The sequence below is a fragment of the Barbus barbus genome, assembly GCF_936440315.1.
Source record: "Barbus barbus genome assembly, chromosome: 16".
In the NCBI taxonomy this organism is placed as follows: Eukaryota; Metazoa; Chordata; class Actinopteri; order Cypriniformes; family Cyprinidae; genus Barbus; species Barbus barbus.
In genome coordinates this window covers 5,182,633-5,200,837 of record NC_136744.1, presented here as the reverse complement: position 1 = coordinate 5,200,837, position 18,205 = coordinate 5,182,633, and the positions used below count along the sequence as shown (strand labels likewise).

At 38.2% G+C, this 18,205-nt stretch overlaps 2 protein-coding genes across 4 annotated transcripts; one reads left to right on the top strand and one right to left on the bottom strand.

Moving 5' to 3' along the window:
* Window positions 1-1,688: 1,688 nt before the first annotated feature.
* LOC306882490 (oncoprotein-induced transcript 3 protein-like) lies at window positions 1,689-12,804 on the top strand. Of its 2 annotated transcripts, none has more exons than XM_079437144.1 (9): window positions 1,689-1,919; window positions 6,875-7,255; window positions 7,343-7,456; window positions 9,043-9,165; window positions 9,251-9,373; window positions 9,457-9,617; window positions 10,642-11,054; window positions 11,775-11,874; window positions 12,001-12,804. In XM_079437144.1, exons 1-9 carry the CDS (start codon window positions 1,859-1,861, stop codon window positions 12,163-12,165), a joined length of 1,641 nt encoding a protein of 546 aa, XP_079293270.1. In that variant the 5' UTR covers window positions 1,689-1,858; the 3' UTR covers window positions 12,166-12,804. The 2 variants fall into 2 exon arrangements, with proteins under 2 accessions (XP_079293270.1, XP_079293271.1); XM_079437145.1 differs by having other exon boundaries at window positions 1,809-1,919; window positions 6,881-7,255.
* Window positions 12,458-16,690, bottom strand: LOC306882491 (group XIIB secretory phospholipase A2-like protein). Of its 2 annotated transcripts, none has more exons than XM_079437147.1 (4): window positions 16,260-16,690; window positions 14,493-14,569; window positions 13,778-13,943; window positions 12,458-13,550 (listed from the first exon to the last, which is right to left on the bottom strand). In XM_079437147.1, the coding sequence occupies exons 1-4, from the start codon at window positions 16,603-16,605 to the stop codon at window positions 13,432-13,434; spliced, it is 708 nt and encodes a 235-aa protein (XP_079293273.1). In that variant the 5' UTR covers window positions 16,606-16,690; the 3' UTR covers window positions 12,458-13,431. The 2 variants fall into 2 exon arrangements, with proteins under 2 accessions (XP_079293273.1, XP_079293272.1); XM_079437146.1 differs by having other exon boundaries at window positions 14,481-14,569; window positions 16,260-16,689.
* Between the last annotated feature and the right edge of the window lie 1,515 nt (window positions 16,691-18,205).

The window sequence follows — 18,205 nt, the reverse complement described above, 5'->3', positions numbered from 1 at the left end:
GTTTAATAAACAAACTCCAGCTGGTTCAAAATGCAGCAGGTTTAGAACCAGGAAGTATGACCACATTAGCCCGGTTCTGTCAGCACTGCACTGGCTCCCTATTAAACATTGTATACATTTTAAGATCTTGCTAATTACCTATAAAGCCCTGAATGGTTTGAAACCTCAGTATTTGAGTGAGCTCTTATCGCATTATAGTCCTTCACATCTGCTGTGATCTCAAAACTCTGGCCATTTGATAATACCTAGAATATCAAAATCAACTGCGGGCAGAAGATCGTTTTCCTATTTAGCGCCCAACCTCTGGAACAATCTACCTAACACTGTTCGGGAAGCACTCTGTCAATTTAAATCTAGATTAAAGACCCATCTCTTTAACCTGGCTTACACATAATACACTATCGCATTTCTATAATTCAAATCCGTTAAAGGATTGTTAGGCTGCATTAATTAGGTCAACCGGAACCGGGAACACTTCCCAAAACACCTGATGTACTTGTTACATTGTTAGAAGAATGGCATCTATGCTAATATTAGTCTGTTTCTTTCTTATTCCGAGGTCACCGTAGCCACCCAGATCCAGACTGTATCCAGATCAGATGGTGCATCAGCACCTAGAGATGACCTCTACAGCCAGGACGCCCAGATGAACCCCAGAGACTGATCCCCAGTGAAGACCCTGTATCCAAGACGGCCATCGGGACAAGACCACAGGAACCAGATGAGTCCTTTGCACAATCTGATTCTGCTTTAGCCTAGATTTAAACTGCTGATTTTGTCTGGCCAGAGGAGAATGACACTATTTCGACAAACTATTTCCCATCTAAATACTGTAAAGCTGATATAAAGCTTTATATCAAGCCGATGTAAAGCTGCTTTGACACGATTTGCATTGTTAAAAGCGCTATACAAATAATATTGACTTGACTATTGACTTGATATTCACCGAGGGTGCCGATATTTTTGGCCATACATGCATACATATAAATATATATCCTCTAACTGACAAACTGACAGCAATTCAGTTTCTGCAGTAGGCCTACTGTATAAACTTTAGGTACACTGTCAAGTCTTTTGGTTTAGAAATGGCTGAAAACTATTTTTGACATTATCAAACCAGATCTAAACAGGGTAAAGAGACACTGATAAGTAGACAGCCCTGATGCATAATAAAGATAAGGACAGCTACAGGATCTGTATCTAGTTTGAGAAACTTCATTAACCAGTAACAGTGAAGAAAAGATTCTGGAATGCCAAATTACAAAGAAAATGCTACATCTGGCAAATAAGAAGAAAATGAAAGAACTTTGAAGATGGTAAACTGTGAAGATGTGAAGTAGCTGGATGAATCTAAGTGTTGAACTTCTGTGCATATAGTCTGATTTATAAGCCAGTAACATCTATGAGAAGTTCTACAGAAAGCATGAGATGAAACTCCACCTGAATATCTTAACACACTGTCTGCTAAATGCATCACATCTGCACTGCTGTCACTGCTGTAAGTGAAGCCAGCAACTGAAGACATGTTGGGTGGGAAGATTCTGGGAGATGTACCGTATTAGAGTGGGATGAATAAACCGGACTCTAGTAACAATGAGAGGATGGTCCTGTCTCTATCTGGAGGGGTGGGTCTTCTTAGACATGGGACAAAGGGACACGAGAAGAGGTCAAGGTGAGATAGATGTCCTATCCACGGGAAGACGACAAACAGTCATTGTGTTTGTAGACCCATCCTTCATATTGACAGAGATAACAAAATCCACTATTAAATCACAAAGCTCTTCCACAAACTGTGACCAGACTGGAATGACTGGGTGTACGTCTGTGGCTTTCTCGTTAAATAAGTTTATTTCTACCAATGGCCATGCTCTTCTCTCTGGTTGTTCTTCTACAAGCTGTGACTACAGCACAGGCCATCGGTAAGCACGTATTGTTTTATATGTACACTGCTTATAATTATTAAGTGCTTATTCTTTGAGTTTCATTCTAAAGGAAACTGCCAACCAGTTTTCCATTTTCCAGTTTTTCAAATGACGGTGATCAGCATATTGCTATAGTATTACATATCTGATGTTTTCTCCAGAGCTGCTTTATAGATTAAACTCATTCCAAAATTGATGGACTTTACAGTTACTGAACCAAAATTAATCGACAATGAACTGATTTCAACTGAATAATGACTAGAGTGTTTTTGTGTGTTGCTACAGTATGTGGTGGCTAAAGCTTGCCCTTGATGTTTTGTATTACAGGAACTTCCCATCTTAATTCTTGACTTAAATGGTTGGTGACAATTTAGAATACTGTTCCATCGTTAATGAATAACTACACAGGAACAAATGACTAATGCACTATTAAAATTGTAGTAACTTCTATTAACTAACAATAAACTCTGATTAACGGTTTAGTAAGTAATAGCACTCAGCTGAAACTGGTAGTTAACTATTAGCTAATAACTTTTTTTTTCTATATATCCTGGAGAACTATTAAGAACTACAGTGTAAAAAATGTCCTTAACCAGCTTTTTGCAATTTTTGAGTTCTCTCGACTTATTTTTGTAGGAGATTCTCAACTTTTTGTTGTATAAACTTAAAACAAGAAGTTGAGAAAACTCAAAAATCTGCTGAAGCTGGTTGCCTTAATTTTAAGTTGGCTCAACTTTTTTTTTTACAGTGTATATACAGGGTCATAATTAATGTGAAATATGCATAATGTATAATTCATTTTAAAGTGAAGATCAAGGTAACCCACTAGTAATGACTCAAGTATTACCAAATCCTTCTAAAGGAACTACTAATTATTTGGATCAGTATTCTAAAGATTGCGGTAACCCACTAGTAATGATTTAAGTGTTACCAAATCTAGCAAAATTAATTACTAACCAGAACCTTGAAAAACAAGTTTACAATGATTTCAGTAATAACTAGTGAGTTACTAGAGTGCTCATATTGCATTACTCATGTGTTCTTAGTTATTCATTAATGATGGAACAGTATTCTAAAGTGTTACCGGGTTATTTAGTAAAAATTATTTACTTACCCTCATGTCATTCCTTACTTGTATGACTTTCTTCTGCTGAATACAAAAGAAGAAATTTTGAAGTATCTCTAGATAGGATTCATGTACCTCAATGTAAGTTCATGGAAATCATGAATCTGGTCACTTAGCGGACATCTGCTTATTAAGAAATTGAACTATCAATTATAATTCTACCATAAATGATGCAGGATGAGTTATGTGCCAAAGCTGATTATAAGCAATATTAATAATGTTATTACTTAATCATAGCTGTAGAAATAAAGATAAAAAATCGTATTGTTATTTTTTAGTTAAACATCTCTGGAGGTTAAAACGAGTCAATGCTTTTGGCTCAGTATTCTATTCTATTCTATTCTATTCTATTCTAACCCAATTTTAATCATTAATCAAAACCTCTTCATCAAGACTCATTCTCCATTTGAGCTAATAAACCATTTGTTTTAAATATCAAAAGATGCCCAAGAATTAAACGATATTTGGAGTGAAAAAACATTTCTGGGTGTGGGTAGGTTGGGTTGTATGTGGATATGCAGCAGATGTGAAAGATGAGAATTTATTGTAACCGTGTCCAAGAATGCGGTGTTTACCGCAAACAGTCATGACCTGAACATCCGTTTATCCTTGACCTCCGGCAGTTCTTGTATCAACTGAACATCCCTAGGAGACATACCTATCTACAGTCTGCCTGTGCTGATAGTACTACCCTCTAATATTAATTATAATATTAAACCATGTCTGTGAGTGTGAAAGTGCTGTTTTCAAAGGCACGGTTACAAAGTCTTTGTGATTTGGAAAATTCAAATGATTAAACATGAATATTATGGCAAATCATGCAACTCGCAGGAGATGTCAATACTTTTCTAAGAGATCAGATGAGCCATATCTGGAAACCAGAATAACAGAAACTGGGTGGGCTCTTTTCACTTGGGTCAGTAAGCAATCACCTAGCAACCATTTAAAACACCCTGGCTACAGCATAGCAAAAAGCCAAAACAACAACAACAAACCCTCTTAGTAAACAAAAAGCAACACCTTAGCATTATGGTAGTTGGTTTTGCATAGATAAGCACTGCTCACATTTCCTTCGGAAAATGTAAAAGTCACATTTCAATGCATTGTGTGAGGGTTTTGAGGAGGCAAATGTCAATCCACTTAAAGGTTTGTGTTTTTGCATGAAAAGCGCTGACCTCTGCTGTGATGATTTGGAATTAGATTGATTTGATTGATTGAATTTTGTTTTATCTAAGGTGATAATTTGCTGTGGAAAGGATTCTCCCTCTATGCCTCATCAAGCTGCGGCTGCTTCCTAACTAATGGTCATTCACGCCTTATGCTGCATCATTTTTCATTTCCACATGGTCCAGCAGAGCAGCCCAACTTCATATGAGGACCTAATTCATTTGAGAGTGTAAGGGAGAGTGCAGTAAAAAGTTTAAAGTCGTGACGTGTTGTCAAGTATGGTGACCCATACTCGAAATTGGTGCTCTGCGTTTAACCCATCCAAGTGCACACACACAGCAGTGAGTAGTGAACAAATGCACACACACACACACACACACACACACACACCGTGAACACACACCCGGAGCAGTGGGCAGCCATGCTGCAGCGCCCGGGGAGCAGTTGGGGGTTCGGTGCCTTGCTCAAGGGCACCTCAGTCGTGGTATTGAGGGTGGAGAGAGCGCTGGACATTCCCTCCCCCCACCTACAATTCCTGCCGGCCGGGGGCTCGAACTCGCAACCTTTCGATTACGAGTCCGACTCTCTAACCATTAGGCCACGACTTCCCCCAGTAGTGCAGTGTAGAGTATTGATTAGCCTTCCTTTGAAAGCTGCCAACCAACTGAAGGAAAAGCGTTTTGTACTGACAGATCTTATTTAACAAGCAGTTGCATGCTCATGCTGTAGGGAGAGGAATTTATCTGTACAGCTTTAGTAAACCTGCTCTGGTTAAAAACACATTCTGAAAGAGATGGCACTGCAATATTAGGCTCTTCTCCAGCATAGACCAGCATACATTTCCTGACTAGATAATGCTGTTTAGTATTGGCCTAGCAAAACTTGTAAAGCTTGTTGATCTTTCAAGTGAAGCTGAGTCTTGCAGGTTAAATTTCTCGCAATTTTAAAATCAATAAATAATAATAAAAAATCTCTATAAATAGCCCTTTAGATTGTTAACTCAAATGAATGTGATGCATTAAAATCAATGTTTAGCATAAAATAATGGCATAAAATATTATTTCTAAGTTGTCCTTTCAGGCTTTTACAGGCAAAAGAGTGTAGTCTGTCCGATTCATGATTGATCGACTCTTATGAGCTGAACCAGTTTCATTTTAGTAAATAAAAAACACTGCGTGAACAGTATCCTATTCTCAAAACAAAGAGATTCCTTAAATAAATAGTTAAAAAGATGAGGTACTGGTTTGCAGGAATGACACTAGTGGCTGGAACAGTGGGAATAGCACAAGGGAGAGGTGTAAAAAGTACTCAAAAGTTCTCAAGTACTCAAGTAAAAGTACAGATACTCAGTGAAAATTTAACTCAATTAAAAGTAAATGTCTCTGGCCAAAAACATACTTGAGTAAAAGTAAAAAAGTACAACTTTAAATGGTACTTGAGTATTAAAAAAGTAAAGGCCAAACATATATCTAGTGCAACAACAACAATTAAAATGCAGCACAGCGGATCACAAAAAATACAGGGAAAGGGATTAAAGGGAAACTCCATCCTTTCCACCTTCATGCCATCCCATACATACATACATACATACAGTCATGGCCAAAAATATCGGCACCCATGGTAAATATGATCAAACAAGGCTGTGAAAATTAATCTGCATTGTTAATCCTTTTGATCTTTTATTTGAAAAATTCACAAAAATCTAACCTTTCATTGGATAATAAGAATTTTAAATGGGGGGGGGGAAATATCATTATGGAATAAATGTTTTTCTCAAATACACGTTGGAAACAATTATTGGCACCCCTAGAAATTCTTATGAGTAAAATATCCCTTTTTGAGAACTCCAGTGTGATTATGAACATGAAATTATCCAGCCATGGCTTCCTATTTCACAGATATATAAATAGGAGGGAAAACAAAGCCCAAATTCCCTTAATCATCCATCACAATGAGAAAAAACAAATAATATATTTCTGATGTGCAGCAAAAGATAATTGAGCTTCACAAATTAGTGAAGTGGCTTTAAGAAAAGAGCTAGAGCAGTGAAAATTCCCATTTCCACCATCAGGGCAATAATTAAGAATTTCCAATCAACATAAAATGTTACGAAACTGCCTGGAAGAGGACGTGTGTCTATATCGTCCTAATGCACAGTGAGAAGGAGTGAGTGGCTAAAGACTCTCCAAGGACCACAGCTGGAGAATTGCAGAAAATAGTTGAGTCTCGGGGTCAGAAAACCTTAAAAATAGTCAAACAGCACCTACATCACCATCAATATTTTTAAATAAAAGATCTATAACTATATATGCATGCAAGTGCTTCATATGTGAGATGAGGACATGGCTGAGACCTCTTTGAAGGATTTTGATTTACATTTTTGCTTTTTTTATTTTACTTTTTGATCAGCTGTTTCTTGTTTTTCACTGGCATTTCTCAGGTGTTAATGACTAGTGACAGAATTGAAGCAGGAAATCTGAATCAATCGAATACAAATGGGATAATGCTTCCTAAGTATGTTGTGGGATTATTTATAGTTATCTCTCTTAATTCAGAGGACAAGTTATTTGAACAAAAAGTATCACCATCAGTCTGGTGGCGGCACAAGCATGTACTAATGCATAATATGTGCTGACAAGTTATGACCAATTTTTACCAGTCTCAGCTCTAGATCCCTGCTCAGCGTATATCAGTCTGAATGAACCATGGCGGAACACTGACTACCACGTCAACAACTCTGCGGGAGTCCCTCTGTGCGACCGGCATGTGGCGGGAGAGTGGTATCGCTTTACGGGGATGGCTGGGGATGCTATGCCAACCTTCTGTATCGAGGAGAACCAGTGTGGTACCCATGCTCCCATCTGGCTTAACGGCAGCCACCCTCGGCCTAGCGATGGCATTGTCACCCTCCCAGCGTGTGCTAGCTTCAATAATAACTGCTGTCACTGGACAGCTAATGTGGATGTAAAGGCCTGTGCTAAGGGTTACTATGTCTACCGCCTGCCCCGACCCTCCGTCTGCTTCCACGTCTACTGTGGCTGTAAGTCTTCCTCCTGCTTTACTGGGTACTCTCTGATATGTTGGATAAAAGTGACCTCCATCAGTTTCGTTATGTGTGTTGCCATAGATTTCTATGACATATGCGATGAGGTGGAGTGTAACGGAGCTGACTGTCCTGTCGAGCCAGAATGCCGCTGTTCTGAAGGAACGGTTCTAGGCCCGGATGCACAGACATGTCTGGGTGAGTAACAGTGTGGTCCATGCCTGGCCAAGATAAATGCGTATAGAGCCGAAGAGTTATATTGTGATTAGAATGAGAGAGTGCTTTTGCAGTGATGAAAAAGAGACCACAAGACAGACTGTTGAAAGGCGAAATTGAGAAACAATCCACTAATGTACGAAGGCAGCCAGCTAAATCAATGCTTTTAATGGTGGAAAAGAAGAGAGTGCAAATTATGCCACAACTTTCAATGGGTTTACAGTTTTAAAGTAATTTCTGTAGGTAATTTTCAGGATACAATCTGTTGAAGTTTGTCTTGGAGAACTGGAGAACTTTTTCTGGCTCTGTTGCTATGGTTACCTCTCAGAATGAGCATAACTTATGTTCACAAGTCTCTGTCTCTTAAGGATATGTAGTTGTTACAAGAACAGCCAGAGGCCAAGGATATATAGAAGTTTAGGGCAAGACTGTATAGGGTCCAATCCTGCTCCTGGAGGTCCTGCAGATGTAGCTCCAAGTCTTATTAAGCACATCTGAAAAAGCAAATCAAGGTCTTCAGGATTACTAGTATACTCCAGGTCAGGGTTACCAGGTCTATGAAACAAAACAAGCCTAATTGTGATTCACAACTAGCCCAATAGCAATTTTTTCTATGGTTTTCCCCTCCATCGAAATTACGTTCCTTGGGATCGCTTTAAGCCGTGAACTAAAAATGCAACCTGCAACAGTGTAAAAGTAGCCCAGTTCTGTGGTAAAACCGCAGACTTGGCAACACTGATCCAGGCTGCTGGGTTGGAGCAACACTCTGCAGGATGTTGACCCTCTAGGACCAGGATTGGACACTAGGCCCAAGTAGTCTACACACACTGACCCACTTGAAACACAGTTAAAATAAAATAAAAAGACATTCCAACATTTAGTTTGACTTGGAGGCTTGGGGGATTCAAGCCCTAATTGGAAGGTTTAGACTCCTCAAATCCATCCTTAATTTGCAGAAGGAACACAGTGCATGAAGCAGTCCTACTTCATAAGCTGGTGAGGAAAGTGTCAACTCCAATTGCTGTAGGGGCAAAAACACCACAGGAAAATAAGGAGTAAACAGAATAAGTGAAAACAAATAGATGTAATTGAATGTGTTCATTTACTGGATTGGATATACTTAAGGACATCAAGCCATCTATCCTGCACATTGATTCTTTCTCTCTAGCTTTCAGTTTTTCCTGTAAGCATTTTATAACCATTTTACCCTTCAGGAGAAACTTAACTTATATCAATTCCACTTCCAGCACAACATAAATTACTGGCCTTGTTGCAAAACAGTCATTCAGCTACAGAGGGAACATTTTAAGGCAGCATTTTGAGTTGCTCCTGACAAAAAGACTGTTCTGTTAAAGACAGACAGACAAATTCTAAAGCAACGTTGCATATATAGAAAACAATTCAAATGCACTCGAGTCTAGTCTTCTCAGGTAAAGCATTGAATGACGCACAAAGTTGCTGCCTGTGCATTCCAACTAAGTGTATTTCAGTTAGGATGCTGCCTTCAAAGTTTCTACTCCACATTCACTTATCTGCTTCTGTTTTTAACTGTGATCTGTTGTGTTAAGATGTGAACGAATGTGAGAAAGGCAATGGAGGATGTGCAGAAATATGCATCAACACCAAGGGCTCTCGTCGATGTGAGTGTGGACCAGGTAAAGTACTGGACGAGGACGGGAAGAGCTGTAAAGGTAAGAACATGGTAAACCAGAGCATCCTGAATATGGGCAGGCTTTCATTTATCTCATGCATTGTGGTTTCTGTGGTTGTGTGTAGAGACTGCTGGCTGTGACAGTGTGAATGGAGGCTGCAGCCATGGATGCTCCTCAGAGGACGACTCTTATTACTGTCATTGTCCCCGGGGACTGACGTTGGGAGATGACAAACAGACCTGTCAAGGTGAGCTGAACTCATCTCTCCTACCTTGTTCCTCTTTCTGTCAGGGTTTGTAGATTTCACTTCGATGTTTGTTTTGTGTGCAGTCCCTGTGCAGTGTGATCCTAGTTCCATAGTGGTCTCGATTCCCAAAGACCTGGTGGGAGGACTTGAACTCTTCCTGTCTAACACTTCCTGCCGGGGCGTTTCCAATGGCACCCACATTAACCTCCACTTTAGTCTGAAGACATGTGGCACTGTGGTCCAGGTAAAAATTATTATGGATTTTTCAAACTTTGATCAGTCATTGCACACCAGGACCAAAACTTGTCAGTTTAATGGAGTGTCTATTTACACTAAGTGCAAATACCCACCTTGTTGGCAGAGGTTATTTACACTAACTTCACCCACCAATGTGCGGTTGGGATATTCAACATTATATAAGACGGCTGTCAAAGTGGTGTAAGTGGTAAAACATTTAGTGCAGACTTTTTGACGCAATCGACCCAAGTTCGAATCTGCCTTTTGCCAAACTCATTCTTTTCCCTTTTTTTTACATCTCATATCACATTGAAAAGGCATTTATTTTCAATAAAAATTAAGGAAAATAATCGAAAAGTTGAAAATGAAGGGTAGGGTTAGGATTGGGTGTAGGGAGGGATTTATTGCACCAATAAGTCAGCATCAATTTATTAATTTTACCCTAACTTATAATTTACACTCAATACGTTATTATTGCATACTGTTCTATAATATACTACAATATTGAGGTGCAGATATTTGCCACTATTTGCAATAAGTAGTATAAAGAGCAGAAAATACTGCTATTTTTACACAGTGTAAATAGACGCGATGACTATTTGCACTTAGTGTAAATAGCATCTATTGCTAAGAAAATATGCTATTTTCGCTTAGCGGAAATAGCAAATACATGCTATTTGCACTTAGTGTATTTGCACTTAGTGTAAATGGTATCGCTATGCAGCTCATGGCAATAATAGTAAATCATAATGGAGTCAAAAAGAACCGTTACCATTGGGAAATACTGTGATCTTTACTGTCATCCTGGTCAAAAAGTCTCCTCAAATGTACTTGCCAGTGGTATTCCTTCATAATCTGCAGCTTGCAAGACCGAATCCATTACACCTACTCAGAATCCAACCCTAATGGATAAAATCAAGTCCCAGCTTTTATATTTTTCCTCACTCGCACATTACTGAAATTACATGTTAACTATTTGATAGTTCTCTGGGAATGTAGTGGAGCATCATCTTCCTTTCTCTCTTCTCCAGGTCATTGATGACAAAATTGTTGGGACCAACTTGGTAACAGGTTTGCCACGGTCTAGTCCCAGCAGCAATGGGGACTTGATTGTGCGCACCAGTAAACTACTGCTGCCAATTACGTGTGAGTTTCCACGGCAGTATGAGGTGTCGGATGGCTACCTGCCCAGTCTGCGTAACACAGCACTCGAGTTAGCGGGCCACAGCGAAGGAATATTCCCCTTCAGTTTGGAGCTCTTCAAAAATGCAGAATTTTCAGAGTCATACAACCAACCTCCACAACTGCATTTGCGTGATTCACTGTACTTTGGCGTCGAACCTCGAGAGCGGGTGGATGGCCTTGCTGCTTTTGTAGAAAGCTGTTTTGCCACCCCTGGTCCCAAAGCTGACCAGGCCTTAAAATATTACCTTATCAGAGATGGGTAAGTGATTTTAGAGATTTTACTAACTTCCTAGCCACAGAATTAGACCACCCTATCCCTTCCCTGTTGAAAAACCAGCGTATGCTGGTATGTTTTGAAGCATGGCAACTGGTTTGAGCGGTTTAAGCTGGTCCTTAGTTGGTCATGAGCTGGTTTAAGCTGTTTATAAGCTGGTCCTGAGCAGGAGCTAAACCGTTTAGGACCAGCACATGAGCAACTAAGGACCAGCTCAAACCAGCTGCCATGCATCAAAACATACCTAAATACTTTAGTAAACCTGACAGATAAAAGGCACAGGAGCTGATTGGGTGGCTCTCCTGTCAATTTTTTTTAGCTGTCCCTGATAGCACGTGTACGTCTATTTGATATCTACATTTACGTCTGCAAGACGTATTTTTTAGGGTGTTTGCTCATCTGCAATATGTCTATTGGACATTTCCTATCAGATGTCAAATAGATGTATATAAGATGTATATGATTTAGAATGCATGTAAAACTGACGTCTATCAGACCTTTGTACAAATCAAGAGATCTTTAACAGTCATCTTGCAGACGTATGTGTGCTGTCTGGGGTGTTTAGCACATACTGTTGCAAAGGCAGCTGTGATTCCTCAGGACACCTTTTTCAGTTACGTCATATCTGTGAGGTTGTGGGTACACCTTTAAACAAAGGCAGTCTATATTCAGAGTGTTGTGCTTTAATGGCCTTATATTTTTCAGCTGCATTTCAGACGGTACTGTGCGTCAGTTCTCTGCTAAAGATCAGCTCTCCAAACACTACCAGGTCCCTGTCTTCAAGTTCATTGGCAAGGACAATAGAGTGAGTAGGGAACTGGTGCATGCTGGGAAATTCAGCTGTCTGGTTTGTCCGATGCATGTGCTTTTGTGCGCTAATGGGCTAGCTATTACTTTGCTGAAACTTTTGTGTGTACTGTGTATGTATTAGGAGGTGTTCTTGCATTGCCATGTGCTGGTGTGTGGGCAGGAACAAGGGGAATCTCGTTGTACACAGGGCTGCCGAAAGCGCTTGAGGAGACATCTCTGGACTGACCAGCACCAAGAGCAACATGTACTTTCCAGTGGACCCATTCGTATACTGCCAGATCCATGAGACCACACACATAAACAAAATTAAATCTATTACCCACAACGCCATCTACAGGCTACTTTACTGTATTTAAACACATCCATACTGCATACAGTATCTGCAGAAATCTTACATTTATCAGTTGAGACATTATATTTACTACATAAATCCTCACTAGAAAATATTCTTTCCATGTGCATGCATCTAATTGGCATATGAGTTCAGCACTGTTTTACTGGGGAAAATAAAATGATTATACAGACAATAAAATGATTTTTGTCACAGTCTCTCTCAGTGCAATACACATTCATGTGTGTTAATGTTTAGCACCCATTCTGTGTTTAATTACATTTAAAGCAAAAACCAAATAAAACTACTTGGCTTAGGTGAACATTTGAGTTTTCAGAACATGATATTCATACAAAAAACGGAGGTCCAACAATCATAATAGTTTGATTATTTCTAAATAAAACAACTTTAGTTTGGAACAAAGATCTTTAATAATAAATTAACCAGTAGCTCTATACTAACCTACTGTCAGATATTGTAGGGATTTCGTATGTTGTTTTTTTTTTTTTTAAGCAAATTAATATTGTTTATCATATTGGACATATGTTGTCACAAACTATATATTTTATGGATATTGTCTTCCCATACAACAAACCTACACACTGCAAATTTGTGGGATAGACACTTTCACATATACAACATAAACATTTTTAGTTTCTGCTGAACTAAAACTAATCCACTAGCACCAGTTCAAGGTTTAGTGGGTGAATCTCAAAAAAACTTGTCAGAAAAATGTGAAGGTAATATTTTCCCACCAAAATATGGATGGAAATGTAAAACATGTCAGTTTTTAGGACCAATACCTTTGTTTGTTTTCTTTGTGACATTTTTAGGAAGTTTAGGCTAATTTCTGCAAAATGTTGATTTCGGTTATGCAAAAAAACTCTATAAATATTATATTTAAATTAGTAAATGTAAATTAATAGTATTTATACATTGCAGGAGTATGTCATATACATCATTTAATGTATGCTGATAATAATTACAGTTAATAATAATAATAATAAAAAATAATGATAAATAAAACTAATGAGAACCCAATAAAAACCACCACTGTTTTGCATTGCAGCAAATCTGCCCAATTGTTTCTTTTCATTAATGTGGTGAAATGTGACCAGGGTGTGTCTTAATGAGATTCATCCTAATACTGACCCCTAGTGTGGAGTAGTTTAAACTTGTAAAGTGTTTAAATGTGTTGAAGGTGGTGTGTTTTTGTGGTCTTCACAGCTCATCCTTCTCTTCTCCTTCACAATAGCAGGCTGCCCTCTGGCCGTTCATGAAGGGCCTGCAGCCCAAAGTCCACACGGTGTTATACATGGTGTCCGCAAAGGCCTCACAGGCTGTGGGAGAGAAGGGATATGAGGGGTTTTGTCTGGTGTGCAAAAAAACTGACAATCCATATAATCAGTCAAAAATATTTGCCATAACAGATAATGGATATGTTCCAACACAGATATATACAAAAACCATTACGTATATACATTACTGTACATATAAATAAAACACATTAGATCTGTGGAATGTCCCTATAAAACATGGAAACACAATATGTGTGTGTATTTCACACCTTCAACTTTAGCTATGAGGCCCAGACTCTTCTTCAGGTCACCACAGATGCTATGGAGGCACCAGCGAAATTTGGTGTCACAGCGGTACTTGTTAGAGCCACAGGTGTCATAACAAATGTCTAGCTGATTGCAACATTTGGTCATGGCTGGGACACCAATATCAAACTGTGGAGTAACAGCAAATTACACAACTTCAGCTTTATAACTCTTTCGCACTTCACTGTTACAACACAAACAACCACATACAGTTCAGACACACAAAGAACTTGTTAGTCACAAAAAATGCAAGAACCTATTACATCCTGTCAAAGTCCCACTTTAATATGAATTAAGGAAATTAAATGCATGCAAGTCTGTATATCAGTAATGGTTATTTCATGAATATATATAATAATTCGGTAACAGTGTTTCATATTATGTCACTGTACGGTACATTTGTCAGTGCTTTTCTTCTTTTAACAAGCAGGGCTGTCTTTGTGTTATGAAGTATCAGACACGAAAGGTATAAAATAATTATCACATTTTTCTCCTGTCTAACATGTAAATGTGAATCGGTTGATTTGGATGGATCTTTTATTTACAGTACAACTTTGATTCATTGGCCAGATTCACATATTCATGCATGGGGACAGAACATACGGTTTCAAAGATTGAAGGAGGCAGATTAATCTCTAATGTTAGTAGAAATAAAGAGACACATACACTGTTGGGTACCTGGAAGCCAAGCAGCGAGGTGCTACAACCATCAGGCTCCGGCATTTGATATCCAGCACGAGGCTGAGGAGCTTTACCTGAAAAACATAATATATCATATCTTTAATAAGGGATTAACATACTGTTTTGACTTTTATTAGAATACATTTTATACAACAATAGCATTGAGAGCTTTACAAATATGGGAAAAAAAATCTAAAGCAATTGCACAAAATCAGGTCTACTTATAATGCACCAAAAACATTATTTTTCTCGAATATTCTTCTGGACTAATTTGGCTTCACGCTGTTTCTTAAATTACAGTATTCAACTTTGGTAACCTAAAATAAAATTAAATAAGGGATAATGCAAAAAAGCAGAAACTAAACAAGCAATACCCAGGTTTTTGTTCTACAGATATAACATTTGAAACTGAAGAAGCCATTTTTTTCCAAGCATTTATTTTTTTCTCTGAATGTATTTAAGCATTACAGTTAATTCAGTCTTATTCAGTATTATTATACTTTGGGACATCTGCTGAGAAGTATCTATTAAGGAATTATGATCTTCCCGAACTTGAACTGAAGGGTACAGTTGAATATCACTTGCATAGCTATTAAAAATTTCACAAAATTCCTGATAAAATTACCTAAATGTGAAATATAGAATTAAAACAGCAGAGGTCCTAAAACAGAGCCCTAGGTAACCCCAATATCGGTAGCACTTTATTTTACAGCGATGTTAATCATGTACATGCTATGTACTTAGTATTGTAATTACAATAACTAGTACAAACCCTGAACCTACCCCTAAACCTGTACTTACCCCATGTAGTTACCTTATATTATCAGTACTTTCTTAGGTAGGTACATTTTAAGTACACTGTAAGTACATGTAAGTTCACATACTGTTAAATAAAGTGCAACCCCAATGTCAGTAAATGTGAAATAATATATATTTTTCAAGTCATTAATTTCTTTGTGACAGTTTTAATTGCCTGTTTAATAAAAGATAAATTATATATTTGTGTCACATATCTGACACTTATTGTATTGTGAGTAAATGCGATTTTCTTCCTATAGCCTGCAAGGTGAAACAGTCTCAAACATTTCCACATTTGGTATTCAGAGCATGGTCTTTATCATTTCAAGAGAAGGTGACACTGTCCATGGAACATTTTTTTAATTGTCTTAAATTATGGTGGCATTATAAGGTTAGACACAACAACTACTTTGCTATCTAAGCTTTGGCATTTAGTCAAGGCCCTGGAACCAAAGGTTCAGTAGGACTTTCAAACCCGCATGAAGTTTATTATGCAGTTAAAACTACATAGGCCTATATATTAACCACTTTTATTGTGTATGAAGACTACTGATTGAATAAACTACATTCACTGCCCTCCTTAGGCAACATTAAATATTAAGAACATTAACTCAACAAATTTAAACTAATTAAACCATTTTCTGTATGTATTAAGTAAGTTCCATTAATTTGTATTCAATTAACAGTCAAAGGTTAAGAAAAACAAGTCTGTCATTCTAGAATTAAATCAGTAATACACAGGAGTCAAGAGATAAATAAAGTACTTCCTAAATTCTGAAGTATAAGCATATGACACGTTCTGATTCATTACTGTCATCTGTAGAGTGGTGTGATCGACTTGCCCTATGCCACACCATGTCTGTCAACATGAGCAGCGAGGACAGATCAGCGAGGGCTTGTTTCAGATCAGCGAGGCAAAGACTATTCCAGTAAAAAAGACTAAAATATAAGTACTATTTCACTTACCATGTCTACAGCGGTACTGACATACACCATCTCGACCCCCCATCAGCTCCAGTATAGAGTCAAAATAGCCATTCACTGCTTGGAAACCCCCTCTGATAGAACCTAAGCCCCAGTCTGAATCATCTTCAGATTCTTGCGTGGAGCTCTGGGTCTCTGCAGGTTTTCCCTCAACAGGGACATCTGCCATCAAGATGTCATTTGTGCTTTCACCAGCCTGAGCTTCAGGTAAAACAGAGCCGTCAGCTGGAGAATCCACCGCAGCTGCATCATTAGAGGCCTGGATAAGCGTGGCAGCCAAGCCTGTGGAGATACATAGCAGCAGCAGCGGCAGCGCACGTGGAAACATGATGTGACCCTGGGTCCTATGAGGTCTGTAGGGTCCAAAAAGAAGGGGAGACCGATAAAGCCGAAGGGCTTAGAAAGAAAAGAGTGAGCAGCACAAATAGACTCTGTTGATAGTGCCTCGTGGAAGGGACTTTGAACTGCGATTAGATCAAGCAGACAGCAAGGCATTGATTGGTGCTGAGGTTAAAGGTAAGGTCCAATCTCTTGCTGAGGCTTGCTCTCTCAGTGAATCATCACACTCCCCTTCTGTAATCAACTTTTTGCTTTGATTACCTGCAGTTCACACTTTGGCTAGAAGAGGGTCTCCTCTCACATACAATAATTTAATCTAGAGCCATCGCATTTCAACTATTATTTCCACTGACAGACTGTTGGTAATCTCAAAGACCTATGCTCAGCTTATTGGTTATGGAATTTGTATGAGCCATAGTGATTGCATGTATGAAGTAATACTGGATCGCAAGGCTTTGATAAGATTTATGGGTCAATAACATGACGTTTATTTTCTTATAATACAATAATGTATTTAAAAATGAAATAGAATACAGAAATCCGAATCGCTTTTATGTGGAACCTGCTTTTAATTTCTGAATTAAAATTCATTTTGATATTTTTGGGAAGCATAAAGTTAGAAATATTAGTTTAGTCAAAAATAACAGCGCACTAAGTCAGAAAAGGCGGAAGTTGAATGGATTTTCTTTGAAAACTATGTGAGGTTCTAAGAATTTGATGATTTAGCTCCAGAAGTTTGTACATTATTAATATTTGATTGATTCAAAGTCAACATGAACTGTCAATAGTTTATTTATGTTTTAAATTGAACTGTTATCTCTTTAGTAAGCACTCATGCTGTATAGTTGTTAACTAGGTGTGTCTGCTGCTCATGAGCAATTGTTCACACACTTTCTTATCGTATGGACTGCAATGTTACTGATTCAAACCCGCTCCGTGTACATGTTCTGGCTGATACAGATGGGGACGTCCTCTTGTTTAGTTATCAGCTTTTAACATCTACCAGAGTTTAGACTTTTAAACCTTAGCACGCACATGTCAGGTTTTAAAATAAATACAGATTTTCCCATGAAGTGCTACTTTTTAATGTTTAAATACAGTGAAGATTGCTTTTGATCTGTAGTGTCCCTGCCTGTACACCGAGCATATAGTGCAAACACTGCATTTGATTTGAACTCTCTCATTTCTAAATCCTGTATGTCTGCAATCATGCGTGTCATGTATATCAATGTTAACATTTCACCTCAAATATATTTAATATTTAATATCTAGCCTAGCGTGAAAAAGTCCAAATGTAAATAACTCGTAGGCTACCTTTTTAAATGTTTTAATGAAAAGAAGACTTCTATTTACATCATAGACCTTGCAGCAAATTAATATTCATAGATATTAATCATATTCATACATTATAATAATTCATGCTTAGCTTTTAATGGACAACACTTTACAGAATATACAAATAATGTCAAAGGCAGGAAAACAGATCACACCAAACACCTAAATCTGCTTCAGCTCCAGCATTCATTCATTCAGTGCAACAGTGCATTTCATGAAGTGCCACTAGAAGGCAGCAGTTGGCTGTTAAAGTG